Consider the following 27,664-nt stretch of genomic DNA (forward strand, 5'->3'; position numbering starts at 1 on the left):
TAATTATTTGAAATTAAGCATAAAAAATAATAAGCTAAAATTACTACACGTATACTATTGCGCTTGGCGTAAATAAATGATCCTATTTTTATTTTATGTAGAGATATTCAAAATGAGCGTTACTTGATTATTAAAAAAAATAAACATTAATAGTTTATAACTACTCCACGTACAAGCTATGTATAGTTTCCCTGTGATTACTAAGCATTTTTGGGACATGTGAATTGCATCTCTCGATGAAATGCCCTTGTATGTTCGGTAAAATATTGATTAGCGGGCCTCATGCAATGCGCACTGGGGAGTGTCAACACATGCGCAGTTTAAAAATAAACCCTCTTAAGATAATTATAGACAGATTGTATAATGTACGTAATTGTTACCTAATTGAAATGTGTTTTATTTTAGTTTTGCTTTTATATTTATTGTATTTATTTGTAACTTTTAATTGCTTTAGTACGTGACATGTTCGATTATTTGGAAATAATATACTGATCGTTATAAGCAAATAATTTACGACCACTAATTTAGTCAGTACAGTATTTAAGACGAAATTTTTCTAATTTATAACATATTATATTAAAATTATAGATTTCAATCATATCAAACAAGTAAAATTTAACTCAGCGTATTTTTAAATTATCACGGAATTGTCAACTGTCAATGTCGAATAAGGCAAATCAGTGTCATCGTCAGCTGTTGTTTTGGCAATTGGCGCGAATTCTTATCTTGTACAATAATTTAAATAAATTATTTACTAAGTTTATAACTATTAAAATTGAATTACAATGTTAAATATATCTACTGAACGGCAAATAAAACTCATAAGAAAGTACTTGAAAGTGAAGATATTGGAAGATTATGTTAAATTCAGAGGAAATGAGAACGAAACTAAACATGTATACGATTTGATGATGAAATCTATTGTACAAGGAGAATCGCACTCCGCGTTGATACTAGGACCTAGGGGATGTGGTAAAACAACGGTAACATTACATTTATAGTATAACTTTATTTTTTCGCAGAAGTATAATGTTTGAGGTATCAGAAAATTTTGGTCTCTAAAAATTGATAGAATTCTAAGTAGATATTCTCTATTTGATTAACAAATATGTTAAATTTATCATTATTCATTATGAAAAACATCATATACTTAGAGCATTAAACCATTAATACTCTTAGGCCTTATAGGTATCCCCTAAGAGATTGTTAATCTATTTGAAACATAAACAGTTAATTGTATTATTTTGTATCAATCTGTGCTACTTTACTACATGTAATGCTGTTCATCAGTGCATAATATCTATATTGTGTTAAGGTTACCCTCATATATTCATTATCCATAATTTGTAATTACAGAAATATTCCGTATTCCGTTTAATGTAAGGCTATTTACGTATTTTGATAATTATTTTATTCTATTACAGCTCATAAACTCAGTACTTCACCAAGTTTCAAAAGAGGTTGACATGGAGCATGATGTTATTATTGTCAAATTGAATGGTTTACTGCATCAGGATGATAAAGTTGCTCTCAAGTCTATAACAGCACAGGTTTGTATAAACTTAAAGCATTTTTGGATAAATTAAATAAATATTCACAATTTCCACACATGGCACGATCTGAACCCATACTAAGGTTTCGCTTGTGTTATGGAAACTAGATGGCTGATAAACATACATAGATAATTTTATATAAATACTTATATAGATACTTAACACCCAGACACAGAGCAAACATCTATGTTCATCACAAAAATATTAGCCCCGGGTGGGAACCCACAACCTCTGGCTTGGAAGGCAGTAATTTTTAACTGCTTAAAAATTATGTATTTCTGATGCTTATTAATTTTATTCAATTACTAGCTGTGCTCCGTGGTTTTACCCTCGTGGCTCCGCTTCTGTTGGTCTTAGCGTGATGATATATAGCCTTTAGCTTTCCTCGATGAATAGGTTATCTAACATCAACAGAATTTTTCAAATCGGACCAATAGTTCCTGAGATTTGCGCGTTCAAACAAACAAACTCTTCAGCTTTATAATATTAGTATAGTTTTGCTATAAAACTTAATATTTCAGATGAAACTAGAAAACGCAGTAGGCGACAGAGTATTCGGTACATTCGCGGAGAACCTCAGCTTTCTTTTGAGTTGTTTAATCTCTGGCGTCGATAGAAAATGTCGATCCATGATATTTATACTGGAGGAATTTGACATGTTCTGTCATACTGGAAAAACTCAGACGTTGTTGTATAATTTATTCGATATTACTCATAATAAACAGGCGCCTATGTGTGTTTTGGGTGAGTTTAATATTATTTCTACCATGATTTACAACTCTAACTTTAACGTTAATTTATTAATAACATTATTATTTAGAAATTACAGATTTTGACGGATTTAAAACCCGATTTATTTATTATATTAATATTATTATGCCTACAACGAATAGTATCCCTTCAAACGATATATGCTTAAAAATTAAAACTAAATGAAGCAATATGATTGGTTTTTACTAACGCTTTCCTCACTAGGTATACATCCACGCACATTATTGGCGGAAAAGGACCCTTATACTCAACTATTCAGTTTTCATACAACCCTCTTTTTATTTGCTTTCTTTTAAGCTATTGCATAGCTTCTATCGCGGGCCTTGAGCGCGGGGACTGAATCGAGAAATTCCGTAACGAAAATAACCTCACGCTCCCCACGGGGACGGGCGCGGAGGTGTGGCATAGCATGCAATAGCTTTACCGCGGCAGTGCCCGAGTGACACACGTCTTTTTTAAATTATTTTAACAACAACTTTCTCTATTTTAACAATGATATTATAAGTAAAAAGCTTTAGATCGGTTATTAGCGCTAGCGGCACGTCGAAATGTGGCTAATTAGCCACATTTTACTTCATTTGTCTCTTTCCCTCACGACAGTTGAATCATGCCGTCTCACTGTGACGTCTAATCGTGTGTGCGTTAGTGTGCCGTGTTTGAAGATCGAATGTTGTGTTGTTAACCTATCTATACCTTTTTACTCATCATTGTACTTTAATATATCCATACTAATATTATAAATGCGAAAGTAACTCTGTCTGTCTGTCTGTTACTCAATCACACCTAAACTACTGAACCAATTTTCATGAAATTTGGTATGGAGATATTTTGATACCCGAGAAAGGAGATAGGCTACCTTTTATTGCGAAATATGTACCACGGGCGAAGCCGGGGCGGACCTCTAGTTCACCATAATAATAATAAATATGTGGGTAGATATAAATTGTCAGGTTTTAATACTTACTAATATTAAATGATCATTTTCCAGGTATAACAAATCGTCTAGACGTAATGGAAATGCTGGAAAAGCGTGTAAAATCGAGATTTTCCCACCGACACATATTTATTTTTCCGAACGAATGTACACAACCGTTGGATAATATTAAACAAATATTTGTAGAGTGTCTCAGTGTTAATATTTTAAGAGATAAACCAAAGAAAAGAAAGGGAAGGAAATCGACTGGTAAGTTATTTTAAATAATTTAAAAAATATGCTTTTTTCCAGTACATACATATAACTTAAAATATTTAATTTTGATATAGGAATAAATATAAGTGTATGTATGTTTATTCTTATTGGATGATCATAAACATATTATTAAGAACATTAAATATTATATAACATAGAAGTGTGTCTTATCAAAATTGGTTCACCTATTTATACATGATTAGTTAAATTCGTCAATATTCGTTCATCCATTTCTGTGAACATTGAATATAATATATACTTACAAACTTTCTTTCAAATCAGCAAAGAAGTATTTTTCTTAAGTTTTTTTCCAAATATTCTTTACCAGCTTCGATTCGCGGTTTCACCCGCATTGCTCCGCTCCTGTTGGTCTTAGCGTAATGATATATATGTTAGTGAACTTAGCAGATCATTTTTAGCAGATCAAAAAAAAAATGTGAGTTCTTATCGCGTGCAGTTGAGTTCTACAGTTCCTGATACTTTTTAGAAATAGTTCTGGCGTTTTTACCTTAACAAACGACATTTGAAAAAAACCGACCTGGACCCGGCTTAACGTGATGCTAAGACGTAATGCTACGACGTGATGCTACGACGTGATGCTACGGCATGATGCTACGGCATGATGCTACGGCATGATGCTACGGCATGATACTACGGCATGATGCTACGGCATGAAGCTACGGCATGATGCTACGGCATGGTACTACGGCGTGATTCTACGGCGTGATGCTACGGCATGATGCTACGGCATGATACTACGGCATGATGCTACGGCATGATGCTACGGCATGATGCTACGGCATGGTGCTACGGCGTGATGAAATATGACATAAATAATTTTTCTAGTGTTTCATTTTACGCGAGTATTTCTAAAAAGTATCAGGAACTGTAGAACTCAACTGCACGCGATAAGAACTCACATTTTTTTTTGATCTGCTAAAAATGATCTGCTAAGTTCACTAACATATGATATATAGCCAATAGCCTTCCTCGATGAATGGGCTATCTAACACCGAAAGAATTTTTCAAAGCGGACCAGTTCCTGAGATAAGCTCGTTCAAACAAACAAACAAAACATTCAGCTTTATAATATTAGTATAGATTATTTTATTTCCAGCAAGTTCAGAAGAAATGGAGGTAGATTCACAAATCCAACTTTTATCGGAAGTAGTATTCCAGAAATGTGGAATGGATTCCAAAGAATTCCAGGAATTTGATTCCAGCTTTTTGGAAAACTGGAATGATCATATCCAGAGTCTGGTGGAAGATGAAAGAATAATAGATGCATTGGAAAAGTTTTGTTACTATACCGTTAATGAGCAGATTTTTAGGAATGTACTGGTGTGTATTTTTTTTATATATTTTGTTAAAAAAAGATGAGTTCAAAATTTCAACTAGTATTTATGCCTATTTAATTTTGAATGTTTGCCCCTTTCGCTTCAACCATATAAAACAGAAAAATTTATTGTATGTTAATTAAAACAATATTTTTTAAATAGATACTATTTTAAATTCACTTAAAAATTTCGTTCATAGCAAGAGGTTCTTGACTATCTATCAGTAAAAATGACTGATTATGTATTAAAATGTTTTTTCTATCTTCACTATCACTACATAGTATAAAACAAAGTCGCTTTTTCTGTCCCTATGTATGCTTAAATCTTTAAAACTACGCAACGGATTTTGATGCGGTTTTTTGTAATAGATAGAGTGATTCAAGAGGAAGGTTTTAGTATATAATTTATTAGGTTTTAGACAAAGCGGGCGAAACCGCGGGCTGAAAGCTAGTTCAAAATATATGTAATCCATAGTAATATTATAAATGCGAAAGTAACTCTGTCTGTCTGTCTGTTACTCAATCACGCCTTAATTACTGAACCAATTTGCATGAAATTTGGTATAGAGATATTTTGATACCCGAGAAAGGACATAGGATAGGTTTTATCCCGGAAATCCTACGGGAACAGGTTTCTCTTTGAAAAGGCGGGCGAAGCCGCGGGCGGAAAGCTAGTTCAAAATATATGTAATCCATACTAATATTATAAATGCGAAAGTAACTCTGTCTGTCTGTCTGTTACTCAATCACGCCTTAATTACTGAACCAATTTGCATGAAATTTGGTACAGAGATATTTTGATACCCGAGAAAGGACATAGGATAGGTTTTATCCCGGAAATCCTACGGGAACAGGTTTTTCTTTGAAAAGGCGGGCGAAGCCGCGGGCGGATAGCTAGTTACCAATAAGTGAAAAATAGGTTATCCGTGAATTTATTAACAACTTGTGTAACTGACCCTTAATGTTTAGTGTCCTTATATGTTATTATATTTTAACAATAATTATTTCATATATCGACCATCGCGGTCCGTCTCAACAGAGACTAACCAACGAACATTTTATCACTAAATACTTCTAAATTAAATTTTTCAGTACCAAATAATAGCCAAACTATCAGCCAAAAAGCCCTACATAGACCCCATAGACATAACATCGACCATAGACAACACAGTGGCACCAGAGCATAGAGTCAAGCTTCTACAATCGTTGTCTATACTTGAATTGTCTCTGGTTATAGCAATGATGCACGGTTTGGAGATATTTGACGGTCAACCGATGAATTTTGAAATGGTTTTACATAGGTAAGTACCTACCTTTATATCTTCTTATATATAAAAATGAATCGCAAAATGTGTTGGTAAGCGCATAACTCGAGAACGGCTGAACCGATTTCGATAATTCTTTTTTTATTATATTCCTTGAAGTACCAGGATGGTTTTTATGTAGAGAAAACGTAAATATGTACCACGGGCGAAGCCGGGGCGGACCGCTAGTTGGCTATAAAATTCCTTATTTATAAATCCGAAAATGTATTTATTTGTCTTTCTTTCATTCAGATAACAACAGATAAACAACTTATGTATTACAAAATCCACACAAATAAATTAAATTGGAGTGTCCGTTTGTTATATTGAATTAAACATTTTTAAAACATGTATGTGAATATTATAATGGACCGATTTTGATGGGGCTTTCACTAACAGATAGCTGATGTTATAAGAAGTAACATATGCGCGTTTTTTATACTAATATTCCCACAGAACCATGAGGGTTAAAAGTAACAACTAAGTTTACGCGGGTGAAGCCGCCGGACGCAGCTAGTCATACGATAAAATCGCTGCGTTGCGAAGTTAACGAAAGACAAACACACACTTTCATATTTACAATATTATTAATAATAATTAATTATTTTATTTCGTCTCATTAACTAGAATACTAACCATTTTTCCTAACAATATAAAAGTATTATTTTAATTTCCTAGCAATACTAACCATTTTTCCTAATAATATAAACGTCTCATTAACTAGCAACCATTTTATTAACAATATAAAATTATTATTTTCATTTCATCTCATTAACTAGCAATACTAATAATTTTTCCTAACAATATAAAATTATTATTTTCATTTCCTAGCAATACTACCTAGTACCTAACCATACCTACTACCTAACCATTGTTCCTAACAATATAAAATTATTATTTTCATTTCGTCTCATTAGTTAGCAATACTCACCATTTTTATAAAAAAATATTTTCAGATACACAAAATTCGCGAACGAAAACTCGTCAGCTCAAACCGTACCTCGCCCAGTGATTCTAAAAGCATTCGAACATTTGCAATCATTAGAAATAATAATGCCAATTCGATCTACAGATTCGATAAACACAGATACAACAACTAGTAGAGTACAAAAAGAATATAAATTATATACTTTGGCTGTGCCTATTGAAGATATTAAGGAAGCTGTAAAGGGGTTTAAGGCCTTACCCACTGAGATCAACCATTGGGTCAATAATTCTGTTGTTTAATAAAAAATTTTGTGTTATGATTGTGTTTCATTTGTTTTGCCTTATGAAGGCGAACAGAATACTACTACCTACCTAGTTCACACTAAAAGTTTTGCGTTTCTGGCCACCCATAAATGTTTGAATTTCGAATGTTATAACAAATGAAGTCTCATTAGTTGATGAAAAAAAAATTTGGCGGGTAGCGCTTGTCAATGAACGTGCAATAAAAAAAAGACGGGTTGCACTCCGGGAGTGCCGGAAGTGAAAACTTGATTAACGTTGAGCATGTTTGATATCCATCCGTCTTACGCTTTTTCGATCAGGTCACGTGTCCTGACGCGAGTTTAAGATTTTATACCCAACGCCGCTAAAGAAGTTTTCACTTCAAAAATTTATGTCTGATCTATCTAAAGGCAAAAGATTAAAAATTACGCGTTAATAAATGACTATAAATTAAGGATATTTTCCTGTGCAGAAAAGATGCGCACTAATAAACGCAACCATTGCGGCCAGCCAGACAGCCCGGACTCTAACCGAAATAGGAAGAGAAACAGTATATCAAAAAACCAAGTATTCTAAAATTCTCTCTTGTCAACGTTGCTACCTCCTATAGAGGTACGATTATGTTTTTTTAACTATTAAATGAGTAAGGTGGGATAAGATTATTAAGACCGAATTCGATGTAAAAAGTAACTCCCTACCATAGATTTGAAAGAAATATGTCATAAGTGTTGCCCTCAATCACGCTTGAAGTAAAATGCTGAATCAATTGGGTATAGTAATAAAACGACAGGTCTCTACATATACAATTTATTTAAAATAAAATAAAACACATACTTAATTTTACTAACATTATCCTATCACTATTTTCATATTCACTCAATCCACCTAAAACTCGGCGTCGTCAAACCACTCCTATCCACATCATTCTTATAATCATCTTCCACAATTTTATGTCTAAATCTATCTTCATTCGCTTGAATTTCTCCCAATTCCTCCAATTCACTGGCTGATAATTCCTTAAACTTTTTTCCCTTGAAATGTTCCAAACTTTTGACAGTTGATTTCCCGCCATTTTTGACAGTGTCATCGTGACAGGCGCCATTCAATTCGTTTTCCATGGAGTCAATAACGCGGTGTAAATCGTTCTCAGGGTTGCCAGGTCGTTTGTTCAGAAATCCCGTGTTTTTGAACGATTGATCGTTTGTCGGTTCCTCGACGAACGCTTGGTTCGTGAATATTTTTAGGTTGCCGCTTTTGCTTCGCTTTTTCTTTAGCTGTGGATTTATTAGTTATTATATTAATTATAGTTTTAAATGTAAATCATATACTCCTAAGGGTAGCTGATATTGGAATAGTATTGGGATATTATGGACTAGGCGGAATTTATATTGTTAGGATGAATGGTAAAATACGAAGAAATTTAAAACTAGTAAGTTATTAGCTAATCAAAATTGCTTACAGAATTTATATGAACTATTAGACTTATTATCCTATTGTGTGAAACAACTTTTCGTCTTTTCTTTAATCACAGACTAATAATAATATACGCTTTATAATAAGGATTTATAATATACGCTTTATAATAAGGATTTATAATATACGCTTTATAATAAGGATTTATAATATACGCTTTATAATAAGGATTTATAATATACGCTTTATAATAAGGATTTATAATATACGCTTTATAATAAGGATTTATAATATACGCTTTATAATAAGGATTTATAATATACGCTTTATAATAAGGATTTATAATATACGCTTTATAATAAGGATTTATAATATACGCTTTATAATAAGGATTAAAGTTGTATACTACGTATACAACTTTAATCCTTATACATATAACATAATTATTTCAAAACTTAAATGTCCATACCAAAATACAATTCTGCCAAAAGCCATTAAAAACATACCTCACTCAGTTTATCTATAACCATATTATGGCCAGTATTAACTCCAATATTTCCAACATCTTCAATACTGTTGGAGCGATGGAACGGACGTAATGCTGATACTGCTCTAGATACACCGACCTGTAACATTTTATGTATTTTATTATAGAAAGTGTTATTGTTTACTAAAAAAAAATAAAAAAAGATAAAAGTACGTCATCTATACTAATATTATAAAGCTGAAGAGTTAATTTGTTTGAACGCGCTAATCTCAGGAACTACTTACTGGTCCGACTTGAAAAATTATTTCGGTGTTACATAGCTCATTTTTAAATGATAATGATGTATGGAATGTTAAGTCTAAAATGTAATTTTTGAATTAATTAGTAGCATTGGCTACTTAAATAATGAGAATAGGATTTACAAAACTAATTACTATAATGTAAAATTTTCATGTATATTGATTTTATTGTAATTTGTTTAATGTTGACTTGCTTCAAGTGTATGTTTAAGTACCTATGAAGATGAAGATGAATAGATACAATAAAAATGTCTAGAATGTATTGAATGTATAGGATATCTGGGATGTATGGTAGCCGTAGAATGTGTAATATGTGTGGAATATGGGATGTATGGGATGCATGGAATATAGTAGACTGTATGGGGTGTGTGCTATCCCACCTGGCCATGTCGCACCCTGTTCTCAGTGAGATCAGCTCCCAGTAATTCATCATACGGGTCCATACGGATTGGCAGAACACGGTCGATGAGCCATAGTGACTAGATATCCCTATATTATAAGACAGTCCTATTCAATAGTGGGATACGTGGGATGTATGGGATGCATGGAATATATGGGATATGAGGAGTGTATGGGATCTGTAGACTGTGTGGGGTGTATGCTATCCCACCTGGCCATGTCGCACCCTGTGCTCAGTGAGATCAGCGCCCAGTAATTCATCGTAGGGGTCCATACGGATTGGCATAACACGGTCGATGAGCCATAGCAGTGCCATAGTAACTAGAGCTCCCCATAGCATGAGGCATAGTGCTGTGAGGGTTTGTACTCCGAGGAGGTACCAGCCACCCCCTGGTAAGGTGTTTATTTATTTATATTATTTTATATAATAATTGCTTAATTTCTTAATTATGAAACTTAAACTTATTGTAAATTAAATCAAAAAGCGGTTGTATCGCTATATTACGATTTCTTGCTGGCAACCAGATTTAGAGATAACAGTAAGAGAGTTGATTGTAAACGCAAAATAATATTTATTTTATTCTTTTGTTGGAAGCGATTTTATGCAAGGCACATGTTCACGATTTTAGAAAATTCGATAAAATATGTTAATGTAAAATTCTCATTATATTAATGATTACTATGACAATGAAATACTAGTTATTTTGTCAAATAATAAACTTTAATGTACATATTTACCTTTAAATAATCCCGATCTACCATTCGTTGTTTCCATAGGTATCGGATTATCAGCAAACAAGCCAACTGCTACCACTCCTGTAAAAATACCACATACGATACATAAAGTCAGATTTTCGTTGTTTTGTTAATTGTTTATTACTAGTTACATAAAAAAAACTTTGAAGCAATGCAATACAAAAATAACACTGTCGCAAGTCTCATAACTTCATTTATTAGTAAGTATTAAAAATAATTAGTTATTTCTCGAAAAATTTTCAAAAAACAAAAAAAAATGCGTTTGCCGAGCACACGTGTCAGAAATGAAACTTCTTTGGCAAGATTCAAATATTTAATGACGCGACCTTGAAATTTTACTCTCAATGCGCCTAAAGAAGTTTCACGTAAAAAAACAGTAAAAAAAAATACTTACCCCAAAACCCACAAGCCCCATGAACCGCGGAAGCCCCAACAGGGTCATCAACATGTAGTCTATCGAACAAGGCCGCACTTAGCGACGCTATGAGTGCCCCAATAGCGCCTATAAGCAACGACTCCCACGCGCGGTAGAGGAAACAACCCGCTGTGGGACGGTAATAAATAAATAAATATTTCAGGACATTTTCACACACGGCACGATCTGATCCCATACATTACTTAACAATAGTAAGAATTTTTCCGAATCGGTCAGTATTGTCAAAAGATATTCAGAGCTAACAAATGGTATTAAAATTTCTAAACAACAATTATATAATACTTATAATACCTGTAATAGACACGAGGGATCCTAGAACACTATTTATTAGATCCAGGACATCAGCTCGACCTTTATTCTTCACGAGAGTAAATCTGAAAAAAATATAGATTAAAAACGCACCCAGACATTTACTTAAATAAATATATTTATTTAGTTAGGAATCTAGGTGTTTAAGCTTCATAGAGGGCGCCATCTTTTTGTATGTATGCTGATAGTAAAATATATTTTATTCAATTAAGGATTTTTGTGTATCAAGTTTATGCGAAATTTTTGTTTATGGCAAATTAAAAACTGTTTAATACAATAAAGAATGAAATTAATAAAAATAAAAGCACAAACAAGGATTATTAATCCTAAGAATTATTTATTTATTAAATAATTCCAAAATGCACCTATTAGTTTTAAATGTTCTCAATTAATTATATCGATATTGATAAGACTACTTACATCAGTCCAAAAGCCCCACCGCCGAAAGAACCCATCATTGTCATGACAGCTGCACGTGCGGCGTACTGCCATTTGGCACCACTTACCTTGAATTAGAGTTAGATTTTTAGTACTCTACGATCTATCAATGTTATTAAGTAATCTAAAAATTATGTTTGTAAACTCTATCTTTGATATTTTTTCATTCAATTAACATCTATGAATTGTTTGAATCTATAGGGAATTTTTCCCTAAAATTGGGGAGAATTTCAACATAATTGGAACGGTACATATATTTCTATGGACTTATTTATCATTAATAAAATATTACATAAACCTAACCTAACCTAACTTCATACGAATAATTATTTTAATTACGTTACAAATTTTCTATTGATAAAATTGTATGAAAATGAATGATTTTTTATAAGAAATTGTAATAAAGTCATTCTTTTTCATTGTAAAACAAGGAAATTTTATGTATTAAATTATATCTACAAGGATCCCTTGTTATTATTTTTTGCTAATGAACTATTAATTTTATCTTTTTCCTTGTGTCCTAGTTAGAAATGAAGTGTACTTTTATTTTTAACTAGATTTCCGCCCGCGGCTTCGCCCGCGTTTTCAAAGGAAAACCCGCATAGTTCCCGTTCCCGTGGGATTTCCGGGATAAAACCTATCCTATGTGTTAATCCAAGTTACCCTCTATATGTGTGCTAAATTTCATTGTAATCGGTTCAGTAGTTTTTACGTGAAAGAGTAACAAACATCCATACATCCATACATCCATACATCTATACATCCTTACAAACTTTCGCCTTTATAATAGTATTAAGATTAAGATTAAGATTATTATTGCATTATAATAATAATTGATCAGTTTTGTAAAACGAAAATTTATAAGCTGTGGCTCCCATCATGTATATTGTATACCTCAGTTGTATACGGTTAAAATCATAATAATCCTAAGTCCATAGTCCTAATTTATAAACAAACACGAATTCCAATAAAGTAATAATATTTTTTGGGAGATGTGTTATATGTTGGGTGAAAAAAGGCTAAATTAGGATTGTACATTTTTTGAGATATTTATTATTTTTAACTGGGTAACAAGTAACAAATACACATGTCGATGTTTAAGTATATTTTTAGAGATTTTTTCTTTCAGTTTATATAGGCTTTTATTTCTACGAAGTGAGTAAATAACGAAATATGGTTTTAAGTATAATAATGTATCGTGTAATAATCATCGATTTGCGTCCAAATCGATAGAATTTTTAAACCATAATTAATATTTAATGGCTCTGGCAACCCTAAGTTCTAGTATTACCAGTAAAAAAATCACTGCATTATTTATCATCCAAGGAACTAACGTTAAACCGAAGGCCAACCATTTAAATGTGTAATTTGTTCACCAATTAGAAACAATGAGGACCATTTCTGCGTTTACGTAAATGCGTCCATTTTAAAATTGAATGACTCCAATGGTACGGTGATTTGTCACACGCTAACATAATCTGTGGTCTTTTGAAGCGGTTTTATTTTATGTATTTCTTTATTTCAGGCAAAAATCTAGTTATTGGCAATCCAAAAAAATATTTCAGGACAATTTTCTCACACGGCACGATCTGATCCCATACTAAGCTTTCGCTTGTGTTATGGACACCAGATGGCTGATAAACATACATAATTATATAATTTTAAATAAATACTTATACATATATATAGTTAATTAACACCCAGACAGAGCAAACATCTATGTTCGTCACACAAATATTTGCTCCGGCTGGGAATCGAACCCACGACCTCTGGCTTGGAAGGCAGGAAAGGCTTGGCAGCAAAAAAGAATGAGACTTGCCATAATATAATCCATTCTTGTACTTATATGGAAAGGAATATTAACTATGGCTATTCATAATTATAATTTATTACTTGAGTTTATGTAAGTATTAACATTGTTCCTACATAATAATTGTGTACGTTCTTTTGTGAATACAGTTACGTACAAGTTACAACTAAGTATTTTACATGAGGTGAGATATGATATATGTATTAATAAAAATCATAAAAAACAAACTTGAATCTACATTACATATTTTTAAGTTTCAAAAAATGTAATTTATCACAGAATACAAACGCATGCAACAAATTCAAATTTGCGTAAATTTTAACATTTGATGGACGCTTGGATGGACGTTTATTTTGTTGCCAGTTGTCAAATTTAAATAAACGTGTTTGAAATTTAAAATTCAATACTCGTTTATGTACATTTTTTTATCACAGTTTTATACTCTAATTTTAAACGTCACGTGCTGAATATTTTGTGTATGGTAACAATTACTTTGTTAAAATTCTGTGTGATTACTCTGTTGACACGAATTAAATTAAATTGCAATAAATCAGGGAACGTGAGAAAAATATAATTTATTTAGTTAGCATATTTTTTTAATACACGTGTTAAAATTTTAATAAAAAAATCAACATAGCCTGATGACCTTTTTTGTTAACGTCTTTTAAAATTGTATTGCATTTACAACCATGAAAATACTGTTTACGAAACAATTTTTAATGAAATTGGCTGCCCCGTATGAAAACAAAAACGAAAAACTATTATTAACCTCGTTAAAAGAGCTTTTACGAAACAAATTTAATCTGCCCCATACTGGAATATATTTTATATTATATTTATGAAAATTTAGCATTTTCAAAACAATTTTTTAACGAATCTGCCCTAAACCCCACACGGGACACAATACTTACCCCATAAGTGCTACCACTGTTGAACGCTAACCAGCCCCACCATAGAACAAAGGTCCCCATAACTGCATTAACCGGGTTTCCCAGGGGCAAAGGGGCATAGCCTTTTGCGTAACGCCCCAAACGGGGACCGAGCATTAGGGCAGAGGCGAAGGCTGATGACCCACCTGGGGATCGAATTGTGTACACATTGAATAAAAAATGAATAAATTACGACCAACACACATTTCATGTAATAAATAAAGCATACTCTACTATTTGAAAATAAAAAAAAAATACCCATAAATAATAACGAAATATAATTGACTTATTTTGCATTAAAACAAAGAAAATACTTTCTTAATTCTTTTGAGCATCTCAATTTAGAAAATCTAAACATGATTGTTTTGATTACACAAATAAAAGACAGATAAATAAAAAAAAAATATAAACACAGAATCAAAAACTACGTAGTTAGTTACAAAGAAAAAAATAATAAACACAACTAATGAAACATTTATTATAACAAAACAAATCAATATAATTAAAAGAGCCTCTTCACTTTAGTGTATGTCTGTGTGTTTGTGCGTTACGAGTCAATGTTTCTTTTCAAACAAAAACTTACCAATCAAATGCACAGGCCCCGAGCCAGCTATATCCACAGCGCCCATTCGGTTCAGAAACCCATGCTCCCCCCACACCCAGCCCGCGGGGACACAATACACTATCGTGTTTAAGAACGAAAACAGGCAGTACGCTTTGAAGTTACATCTAGTTGAAAAAAATATAAAAGTCCATTATCTTCATCATTATTTTATTACTAGCTGTGCCCCGCGGTTTCACCCGCGTGGCTCCGCTCCTGTTGGTCTTAGCGAGATGATAGAGCCTATAGCCTTCCTCGATAAATGGGCTATCTAATACCGAAAGAATTTTTCAAATCGGACCACCAGTTCCTGAGATTAGCGCGTTCAAACAAACAATCTCTTCAGCTTTATAAGTATAGATCATCATCACCACTACCACCAGAACCATCCTCATCACCATAACCATCATCATTAGCATAACCAACATCATCATAATGATCGCGATTATTATCAACAACATTAGAATCATAACCACGATTTATTCGAAAGTCGCTGATTTGACCACCACCAATTTTAACTACTTGAGAAAGCTAAATTTCATCATTTTTGTAGTAAATACGTCATAGCAAATGATAATAAAATTTCACTATTATTAATTATCCAATGTCCTATAAGGTCTTAGTATAAGGTAAAGAACCTGTCTTCACACTTAATAATTTAAATCAATTATTTATGTGACGCTAACAATTAATATAAGTGAATTGCAGCGTTAAATAAATAAATTATTGCTTTTAAAAGTATAAATTATTATGAGTTACGACTATGGTTACGACTCTATAGACGATATTGTGCTCTTTATTATAATATCGTCTATATGACTATGATTTATTTTATTTCGCTATTGAATATAGGAAAATATTATAGATTATAATATTATGTTCAATGAAAGTGTCACGAAGCATCTATTTTAAGGCATTTATCTAATAGTAGCTGCGCTCCGCGGTTTCACCCGCGTAGCTCAGCTCCTGTTGGTCTTAGCGTGATGATATATAGCCTATAGCCTTCCTCGATAAATGGGCTATCTAACACTGAAATAATTTTTCAAATCGGACCAGTAGTTGAGATTAGCGCGTTCGAACAAACAAACAAACAAACTCTTCAGCTTTATAATATTAGTATAGATAACAAATATTTTATCGATATTTTTATCGATTACCCACCTTTCAGCCATAGCCCCACTTACTATAGTAGTGGCTGTAGTAGCAAATGATAGTTGGAACAGAAAAGACGCAAACACTGGTCCCATTAGAGCGTCACCAACCGGAGGGTCGACTAAAAAGTCCCCCACCCCGATAAAGGGATTTGATAATGGCCCTTGTCCGAAAGACATGCCGTAACCGAAGATCCAGTAGGTCAGACCTAGGAATTACATGGATATAATATAGTTAGTAAAAAATAAAATTAAATTTAAACATATTGATTTATCTAATAACATTCCATAAACAACTATATAGCGGTCTTACTAATAAAATGTTACCCATTCGCTATGCAATGGATTAGTTATTGCAATAACCTGTCTTGTTTTTATGATTGACGTTTCATGTGAGCAAGAGTAGGACTGTAGGACACAGCTATGGTAGAAAATGGTAGAAATTTATCCATTGTTTAACTTTTTTATTAGCAAGGCCGTAAATAATTATTCATTAAGGGCCGATTTTTCAATGCTTGGATAAAACTTATCCGACCAATAAAGTACCTATTACACGATAATATTAAAATGTCACGTAAACTGTCAAATACGGGCAATAAGAATACGTTTTTAAAATGGTAGTTTTATACATTATTTGACGAATAAGTTTTATCCAAGCATTGAAAAATCGGCCCTAAATTTAACATCTTATTTCGTAGGAGTAATATTTAAAGTTGTATCGCTCAACTGCCTTAGCTGTTTACTAAATTTAGTTGCCTAGTGCGTACTGCGTAGGTAGAGTTTTGTTTCAGATAATTTTTGAGCGTGATTGTGAGTTAGTTGTTTAAATAATTAAGGATATTACTCCTTATACTACTCCTATTATAGTAATAATATTATCTTTATTTGCCAATAAAATATAACATTGTTACACATACAGTATCTATAATTTCCAAAGTAAAGTAACATATTATATACTAACTTTAATAGTACCAAGTAAGTAGTAGGTACCTACTAGTAGAGATGTAGAGTCAATTATGTGTTCATAAATACTTACCACCAAGAGAAATATCAGCAAGATTCTTCATCATGATGTTTGCTTCGTTTTTTATTGATACACATCCTGACTCCAGCATGCCAAAACCTATAAAAGTGTTTAGAACATTTCGTATACATAATAATTTTTAGATTATTTTAAAACTTAGGTATACTTATCACTACATAGTATAAAACAAAGTCTCTTTCTCTGTCATGTCCCTATGTATGATTAAATCGTTAAAACTACGGAACGGATTTTGATGCGGTTTTTTTAATAGATTCTCGATGAAGGTATTTATATATAATTTATTAGGTTTTAGACAAAGCGGGCGAAGCCGCGGGCGGTAAGCTAGTTTTAAATAATATGTACCTGACACTAAACAATACAGACGGATTAATTAAAAAAGAGCGTACACGTGCCGAGCACACGTGTCAGAAATGAAACTGCTTTAGATGATTCAAAATAGCAAAATTGTCGCCTTTCTTCATGACGCAACCTTGAAATGTTACTCTCAAAAAATTACCTATGTGAAAGTAAAATAAAAAAAATCATAAAATATGATATACATTATTAATTGTCACATACGTAATGCAGTGGATGATTAGGTCATAGGCAATTTTTTACTCCAATACCACGAGAGTGAAGCCGCGATCTCTAGCTAGTCTTTACCAAAACCTGCAGTACCTATCCTTTTTTGTTAAAATGATAATAAGCCTACATTGTATACCTACAGGATAAATTGGTAATTTTATTTAAAATGCTTTTTGCAGGATAAAGTTACAGCTTGCCTTGAAATGACAGGATTTAAAATTTACTTAAGGAAAGTCCTTGCAAAATTACCTCATCTTTATTACTTTTATTGTTGCAACTTGCAAGATACAAATTTTGTACTGAATTTTATATGCAGTAAGTTATGAAATAAACATGATTTTAAATGTTTGTATTTGTAAACTAGTCGTGTTTGAATTAATATTTTTTTCATCCATCCCTTCTCAAACCCTGGCGTTTTATAGAATACTAGCTGTGCTCCGCGGTTTCACCCGCATTTCTCCGCTCCTGTTGGTCTTAGTGTGATGATTTATTATAGCCTATAGCCTTCCTCGATAAATGGGCTATCTAACGCCGAAAGAGTTTTTCAATTCGGACCAGTAGTTCCTGAGATAAGCGCGTTCAAACAAACAAACAAGCTCTCCAGCTTTATACTATTAGTATAGATATGAAATAGCACTTGTTATATTTTTTCGTGACTACCTCTATACAAGCAGAAATACCTTTGGGTCAGAAACAAATGCGTTCTTTAGAAATAGTGGCCTTCTCTTAAGTGGGATCATTTGTTTCGAGGTAAAAGACGAACAATATGACATACATTTTGGAATTAATACAGTCAAGAATCAGAGCATTTTTCACGATATACTTACCTGCCTATAATTTTTTTTTTATATACAGGGTGTCTCACTATCGGTATACTAAACGCGAAGGGACTTGTAGTTTTGTATACACTGATCACGTAAAAATATTTAAACAGCAAAATTACGCCAAAAAATTTTTGCTTAATTTTTCCTTAAAATTCATGTTTTCTTCTCTAGCTTCGCGCAGCCGGCATATAACGCTTCGCTAATGTGAGCATTTTGTCTATGAAAACATAATCTTAAACGATAGCTCACGTGCTGGTAGCAAAGTTGGGCGGGTTGCTTGTTTGGGGGGTACACAAAGAGTTTTAAGAATTCATCTTTATTGAAAAAAAAATGTATGCGTGTACTAGAGTACACACGTAAGAAGTGAAACTTCTTTATGACCTTAAAAATGTCACGAGTATGGCGTAACGCAAAAATGTCACGCGTACGGCGTATCGCAAAAATGTCACGCGTACGGCGTAACGCAAAAATGTTACACTAAATTTTTGTCCAACTTAACCCCGATAAAGAAGTTTCACTTCAAAAATACATCTGGTATTTTATAAGTAGGTATTTTTTATGTAGGTACTAAACTATAACCTCCATTCAGCTTAGAATACCGACGCGACGGTGGGATACCCTGTATAGCTAAGAATATTTTTTTCTAATAACCATCTCTTAAATTATTTAATACATTAGGTACCTTTTGTAGTCTCATTAGGAAATAATAATAAATATAATAAATTCCACATTAAATAATCAATATTTTAGCAGAGCAAAAAACCTTCACCTATATTTTAATAAAAATAGCGGTTTTTAAATCTATTTAAGGCAATTAAAAACAAATAACAATGTATGCCAATTATTTTACCTATTACCCTTAATCTCAGATAATTAGCATAGAAACTAAAAATAAAGCATAATTTAATTAGTAATTAGGAGTGAAAGTATTATCAAAATCGGCTTAGTTTTTGAGCATATACAGTACAAACATAAAAATAATTCTTACTTTATTATAGCATTTATTATTTTGAGACCTAAATAAATAGGCTAATAATAATACATTTTTTTTTATTTAAGGGCCGATTTTTCAATGCTTGGATAAAACTTATCCGTCCAATAAAGTATTACACAATAATATTAAAATGTCACGTAAACTGTCAAATACGGGCATTTAGAATACGTTTTTAAAATGGTAGTTTTATACATTATTCGACGAATAAGTTTTATCCAAGCATTGAAAAATCGGCCCTTAATCGTACAAGATATAAATAAAACCTAATCAACTGATAGTAAAAATTATTATTTTATCATTAAAAAGCTTGCTCACACGATACTAAACATATAGTTAAATCAAAAAATTCTTATTTATGTAATCATGGGCGTAGCTAGCCATGGGCTCAGGGTGGGGCAATCATATAAAATAATATGTAACTAGAAATACCCGAGGTCTTATCCCGGTTAAATTTAAGGGGTTCCAAACCTCAAAAGGAAAAAACGGAACCCTTATAGGATCACTTTGTTGTCCGTCTGTCCGTCTGTCTGCCTGTTTATCTTTAAACTTTTTTCTCAGGAACGCGTAGAGATATGAAGCTGAAATTAATATTAAATACTAGTCTACCGTCCGTTGAAGCTGTGAAAAAATCAAACTTATAAATCAACGCAATCAAAAGATACAGCCGTTTATGCTGTAAATTTTCGCAAATTGCGACTTTCGCAAGGGAATCATAACCTACAGGGTACTTTCCGTGAACACAGAATCTTGAAATTTGGTAAGAAGCAACATCTTATATGACAGATACAAGAATAATTGTGAAAAGTATAAATTTTCTGTAACAACATATAAACAGGCTCATACGCAACCATTGGTGCGCAAGTTCAACTCGCGGTTTTTATTTCATACAAAATGGTCAGAAGGGTCTGGCCGGGTGTTGTAGGGACAACACCCGGCCGGTTTTTTTGTTGTTACTTTAAATTTATGCTTTTCGCAATTTTTTTCTTTATCTGCGCTATAAAAAGTTACTTAATACAGATTCTGGTTTCACGGGAAGTACCCTGTAGGTTTTGTTCCTTGGGACCCTTTCGATTCTTGAAATTTTTTAGCAAAAGCGGCTGTATCTTTTTGATTGCTTTGCCTAGTAGTTGGATTTTTCATTTTTTTTTGAAGTGAAACTTCTTTATCGGGGGTGGACAAAAATTTTGTGAGACATTTTTTGCGTTACGCCGCGCGCGTTACATTTTTTGCGTTACGCCGCGCGCGTTACATTTTTGCGTTACGCCGTACTCGTGACATTTTTTTTCTTATCCCTACCACGCGTGATTCGACGTATACTTTCTCCAGCGGAGTAGGGATATCGTATCGTTTTAACGTACGTCCTACCACTTTACTTGACCGTTTTTCTATTGCACTCGTATTTATTTCCAACGCTCTATGGTGACGTGATAATATTATATTAAAGTGATCAGCACAATCAAAGTGTTTATTTTAATTATTCTAATTCCAGTGAATTTAAAAAAAAAGTAAGTAATTACATATCTTTTTCTAATACTTAGGTGTAATTATGGTATTTATTTTTCTAAGTTATTTAAAATTAACCTCACTTTTTGATTGTATTTTTCAATTTTTTCAATTTTATTATAATATGTATAGATAATATGTATAGATACACTAGCACGTGGGTGGAATTATGTATAAATTTTTTCTAATACGTGAATGTTATTGTGGTACATATTTATTTTTCTAATTCTAAAATATTTACAGTTATTCTCAGTTTATGATTGAATTTTTTAAAACACCAACACGTGGGCGTGATCATGTTATTTATTTTTCAAGTTATTTAAGCTTAACCTCTGTCTTAATATGTATATATTATGTACTATGTGCGTCATTAATTTCTGACTGTTTCGAGATTTGATGCAAAATAAAACAGTGTGTAAATAAAATTAAACAATTGAGTAAAAGTATAATTTCATAGATAACACGTTGAGAAGTTCCCTGTATAAATATATATACATATCTTGTATAAATACATACATAATATGCCTATAGATCTTTACTCAATTGTTTTATTTTATTGATTTTTTACAAATTTTATTTACACACTATTTTATTTTGCACCAAATTTCGAAACAGTCAGAAATTAATGACGCACATATTATATATACGTTTTAATATAGAATATTTTTTATTTTACATCTTTACAACTTGATCATTAGGAATTTATTACCTCTATTGTTCGAACAAAAATAAGTTACCGACTTTAAGAACGTGCCGACAATGTAAGTAGGTAGGTACACTATTGTTTCTTAGAAAACATTTTAGGAGTATACGATAATAAATCTATGACTCACGTAAACACGTGTTTGCTTGATTGGTGTCAGGTGTTCAATTATAATTTTATGAATTCAAAATTTATAAGAATAAACCTCAAACTCTCTGTCCAATCAAAATCCGCCTAAGTCGAAATCCTTTATAAGCTGAAAACGGCAGTGGCCGGCGTAAATATTCAAATAGGTAGCGAGGAGCGAAGCGACGAGCATTTTAGGTTAACTTTTGAACTACCGCACGAGCCGAGCGAGCGAAGCGAGCGAGTTGCAGCAGCGGCCGGTGTAAATATTTAAATAGGTAGCGAGGAGCGAAGCGACGAGCATTTTAGGTTAACTTTTGAACTACCGCACGAGCCGAGCGAGCGAAGCGAGCGAGTTGCAGCAGCGGCCGGTGTAAATTTTAAATAGGTAGCGAGGAGCGAAGCGACGAGCATTTTAGGTTAACTTTTGAACTACCGCACGAGCCGAGCGAGCGAAGCGAGCGAGTTGCAGCAGCGGCCGGTGTAAATTTTAAATAGGTAGCGAGGAGCGAAGCGACGAGCATCAGGTTAACTTTTGAACTACCGCACGAGCCGAGCGAGCGAAGCGAGCGAGTTGCAGCAGCGGCCGGTGTAAATTTTAAATAGGTAGCGAGGAGCGAAGCGACGAGCATCAGGTTAACTTTTGAACTACCGCACGAGCCGAGCGAGCGAAGCGAGCGAGTTGCAGCAGCGGCCGGTGTAAATTTTAAATAGGTAGCGAGGAGCGAAGCGACGAGCATCAGGTTAACTTTTGAACTACCGCACGAGCCGAGCGAGCGAAGCGAGCGAGTTGCAGCAGCGGCCGGTGTAAATACATATTTAAGTAGGTAGCGACGAGCGTGTGACTAACGTATTTCTTTAATAGATAAGACTATAAGCAAACAGAACAGATTCTAAGAATACTATAACTGTACAATAATTGTTGAATAAGCTAAATATCATGTTCAAAGTTGCATTGTGTTAAGCGTGTTGGACCCTTTGTTAACCTACATTTTCATTGTATAATCGTTATATGGCCCCGCGAGACAGGCTATGCCTAGTGCGGGGTCCGCTGTCGAAATCTGTACTTATTTTAATAACCTTTCCTTTTGGCAAATAAATATAATTTTATTTATTTTTTTTATTTATTTATTTTATATTGTATATAGTAAATTATTTTTTGAAAAATAAGGACATAAAGAAGTTTCACTTCTTACGTGTGTACTCTAGTACACGCACACATTTTTATTTTTGCTTCAAGGGACCTTAGATTTGAGTAGGTATTCGATAATGTTTTAAGCAATACATCCACGCGTTCCTTATAAAAAAGGTGTTGACAGGCAGACGGACAACAAAGTGATCCTATATGGGTTCCGTTTTTTCCTTTTGGTGGTTCAGAACCCTAAACATATGTTTGGGGCTACTTCATTATACAGTTTAGCTTTCTATAAATATAATAATTTGATTTATTAATTATAGTTGAATAAAGAAATGAAAAAAAATTTTTGGCTAATATCTCAAAAACCACAAACTATCCACTTTGGGGCAAAAGTTATTAATGTGACCTTTTTTGTAGAGAATAAAATTTCGCATCTTTTCTACCTTCTAAACTTTTTCGTAAAACTGAATGCCCATTGCCCATATTTTTTGAGTACGTTTAATGTAGAAATGCCGCGGGCGGCCGAAATAAACTACTTACCTATAAATTTTTAAGCACTACAGCACATATTTTTTTTTAGTTTGTTGAATTTGTACTATTATATACTATGCATACCTTGAAATTTTCGATTAAACGCCCAGTAGTCCAACATTTAACGTTCTATAACTCAAAAAGTACGGGCATTAAAAAAAAACCAAACAAATGCTGTAGAGTGTAGAAAATAAAGTGCTCTTAAAAATTAATACATGCATTTTATTGATTAATCAGATATTTTAACAGTTATTAGCCAAAACCGATAAACCGGTTCATTAAATAGGCCATAAATCGTAAACGATAAGTTTTACAAAAAAGTTTACACGGTGAAAAGAATGCAAATTTTAATTCTCTACAAAAAAGTCAAAATAATTTTTGCCCTAAAGTACATAGTTTCCGAGAAATCGGAGAAAAAGATTGCGTTTGTGTACGCAATTACGCATAAGATAAATCGTACCAGCTTTTTGTTTTGATCGCATTTTTTTATGTCGACTGACGACTTTTGAGTGTGAATTTCTTACAAATATTAAGTATATAGTTAGTACCTAGATAATTTAGTTTTTTTTTTTAATTTGGTTAGGTACCTTCCAGGTCAGAGCCAGGGTGGGGCAAGCGCCCCACCCTGCCCCACCGTGGCTACGCCCATGTATGTAATACTAGATGTTTGCCCGCGGTTTCGCCCGCTTAGTGTAAAACCTAATAAATTATATTCTAGAACCATCCTCGAGAACCACTCTATCAATTAAAAAAACCGCATCAAAATCCGTTGCGTAGCTTTAATGATTTAAGCATACATAGGGATATAGGGACAGAGAAAGCGACTTTGTTTTATACTATGTAGTGATTTAAAACGTGACATCGAACAATAAAGGAAACACATTAACGATACATTGTTTTGTAATTTCAGTTACTGTAAAGAGCCCGCATTGTTGTTTTTAAGTATTCAAATATTATGTAATATTTTTAAGTATGTAATGAAGATTTGCAGGCATCAATTTACTAATAATTATCTTTAAAAGATTTTTTTATAACATTTCGTTTTTAACTGTGGTTTAAATCTATATTTGTTTTGTATAATTTTTGTCCTAAAAGTGTTTTTCATCGCAAAGCGTTCACCGTCCGCGCAATCATACCGAGAAAAATACTTTACCTTCTACTAATACCGACTAAATAATATGTTTCTCATTCCATAATACATTATTATTATTCGAAAGATAATTTAGTAAAAAAAATGTGTGCGTGTACTAGTGTACACACGTAAGAAGTGAAAATTCTTTATGACCTTATTTTTCAAAAAATAATTTACTATATGCAACTTTACAGAAATACGTCGAATCACGCGTGGTAGGGATAAGAAAAAGATGGCGCGTAACGGAAAAATGTCACGCGTTACGAAAAAACGTTACACTAAATTTTTTTCCAACCCCGATAAAGAAGTTTCACTTCAAAAAAACCTGCTTTAAATTGAGGATCTAATAAAAAATGTTTTTCGTGTATTTACTCACCAGTCTGCATAGTAAATATGATGAATGATGATGTCAAAATCCAATTTGTATCTTCCAAATCTATTTCAAAGCTTTCTTGCAAATTAACAGTTGTGTTTGTTAAGTTAGGAGACCGTAAGCCAATCCGCGGCTCGAATGTATAGTTTCCCTCCATTTTTGAAGTTTTTTTTTCTGTGTTCAATTTTTTTTTTAATATCGACGTGACATGCTTATTGCTTACTTTATCGTTCAAAGAGGTTTTATAAAATGATGATTAATTGTTATACATTACATTTAATTTATATTTAATTGTATTTGTAAATTGATAAAATCACTGGTTCATTTAAGACTTAAAAACTTAATTCATAAAATATATTTTTTTGGCAAATTTGATTTTTTTATTATTCACGTCCGTTGTGAGCGAAATCTTTATTTTAAATGAAACCGCATCCGAAGTTAATAGTATTAAATCTAAATTAGTAAGTATATGGCTTTAAACACAGGCATAGCGTAGCGTAAGCGATAGCGATCATATAAAATTTCAAAGCATATTTTATTTTGAGTTATATTTTTAGTAGATTCAGCCAGCTCTGACTAATCTATCTCTGTGTATTGTGTAAAACTACATTCAAATCGAATCCCAGTTTTTGCAGGAGTAAGAAAAATCCATAAGTGCTCACAAAATCTCGCGTTTAAATTAATAGTAGGATTATATTCAAAAGATAGGAAAAATGATAAACTAGTTTTTAAATTATAAATACAGTGTGTTTTTTTTTTGTTAATTAATTGCTTACAATCCCCTGATTTACATTTATTTTATAGTTTGCTTGATAAAATAATAACCATTTATTTACAAGTTTAAGCACGACCAAGTTCTTTAAAAAAATAACAAAAAATTTTGAAATTTTAATCTATTTTAAATTTGTTTTAAAACAATTAGAAATAAAAAAACCTTAAGCCATCCTTAAGCCCGCATTAAACTAACTATTCCGAAATTGAAATGATAATGGCGGTTTACCTTCAAATAATGGGTGACAAATGATGTTATTTAATTTGGATTATATTAAAAAACTAGCAGTCCGCCCCGGCTTCGCCCGTGGTACATATTTACGTTTTCTCTATATAAAAACCATCCTCGTACTTTAAGGAATATAATAAAAGAAGAATTATCGAAATCGGTTCAGCCGTTCTCGAGTTATGCGCTTACCAACACATTTTGCGATTCATTTTTATATATAAGACTAGCTGTCCGCCCCGGCTTCGCCCGTGGTACATATTTACGTTTTCTCTACATAAAAACCAACCTCGTACTTCAAGGAATATAATAAAAAAAGAATTATCGAAATCGGTTCAGCCGTTCTCGAGTTATGCGCTTACCAACACATTTTGCGATTCATTTTTATATATAAGAAGATATTAATTCATCTTATTTTCAGGGAAAGATGGTGACACATAAGAAGCGGGTTATCCAATACTACATGATGACAACGATCACTGTGTGAAGACAAAAGACTTGAAAAAAAGGAAAAATTAATTTATCTAGTAGCAAGTAGATCACTTTTTTTTCATTATTTGATATTTAATGAGTACCTAGGTATACATTTTTATGTGTTTCTTTCTTTACTTTCTATTAATGTTTGCCCTTTTCCTTTCCTATGTACTGATTATACAGGGTGTCCCAGCAACGGTATACTAAGCCCCAAGGAGGTTATAGTTTTGCATACGCTGAGTACGTAAAAAATACTTACTTATAAAATTCCAGACGCATTTTTTTGACAAATATATGTATGAATTCTTAAGACTCTATGTGTACACCCCTAACAAGCAACCCGCTCAACTTTACCACCCGCACGTGAGCTATCGTTTATGTTTTCATAGACAAAATGCTCACAGTAGCGAAGCGGTATTTGCTGGCTGCGCGAAGCTAGAGACGAAAACATGGATTTTAAGGAAAAATTAAGCAAAAAATGTTTGGCTTAATTTTGTTTTTTAAGTATTTTTTACGTGATCAGAGTATGCAAAACTTCAAGTCCCTTCGCGCTTAGTATACCAATAGTGGGACACCCTGTATATTTGTGTACGTGTACCTACATGTAACATGGATTTAAAAATTTAATTTTAACAGTATATAACCTAGGTAAATATTTCTTACAGAAATAATATTCATTGTTTTTGTATTTCCAATAAGAAAGATTTAAATTTAAATACTTAACTTCGTAGCCCTTGTGTGGCAGTCAGATATTAAATAAATCTTGTTGGTTCATTGTTTTTCAACAATTAAGAAAATACAATAATACATTTACATACATATTGTTATACATATATATACTTAACTTAGACAATAGTCTAATTACATATT

General features: G+C 32.7%; 2 protein-coding genes across 2 annotated transcripts; one reads left to right on the forward strand and one right to left on the reverse strand.

Annotated features, from left to right (window-relative positions):
* The first annotated feature begins 717 nt into the window (after positions 1-717).
* On the forward strand, positions 718-7,381 carry Orc4 (origin recognition complex subunit 4). The gene is made up of 7 exons (XM_089712259.1): positions 718-983; positions 1,425-1,550; positions 2,075-2,297; positions 3,313-3,507; positions 4,631-4,854; positions 5,942-6,150; positions 7,110-7,381. Exons 1-7 carry the CDS (start codon positions 786-788, stop codon positions 7,378-7,380), a joined length of 1,446 nt encoding a protein of 481 aa, XP_089568385.1. The 5' UTR covers positions 718-785; the 3' UTR covers position 7,381.
* An 814-nt stretch (positions 7,382-8,195) lies between these two features.
* Positions 8,196-25,690, reverse strand: Amt (Ammonium transporter). The gene is made up of 12 exons (XM_089712199.1): positions 25,327-25,690; positions 17,427-17,513; positions 16,401-16,599; positions 15,222-15,367; positions 14,621-14,784; positions 11,882-11,967; positions 11,444-11,526; positions 11,111-11,260; positions 10,699-10,776; positions 10,172-10,350; positions 9,282-9,401; positions 8,196-8,636 (listed from the first exon to the last, which is right to left on the reverse strand). The coding sequence occupies exons 1-12, from the start codon at positions 25,478-25,480 to the stop codon at positions 8,235-8,237; spliced, it is 1,848 nt and encodes a 615-aa protein (XP_089568325.1). The 5' UTR covers positions 25,481-25,690; the 3' UTR covers positions 8,196-8,234.
* Positions 25,691-27,664: the final 1,974 nt, after the last annotated feature.

This window comes from Colias philodice, chromosome 28, assembly GCF_061535455.1.
Source record: "Colias philodice isolate Cphi_HAF_F1 chromosome 28, ilColPhil1 Martin Lab GWU primary, whole genome shotgun sequence".
Taxonomy (NCBI): Eukaryota; Metazoa; Arthropoda; class Insecta; order Lepidoptera; family Pieridae; genus Colias; species Colias philodice.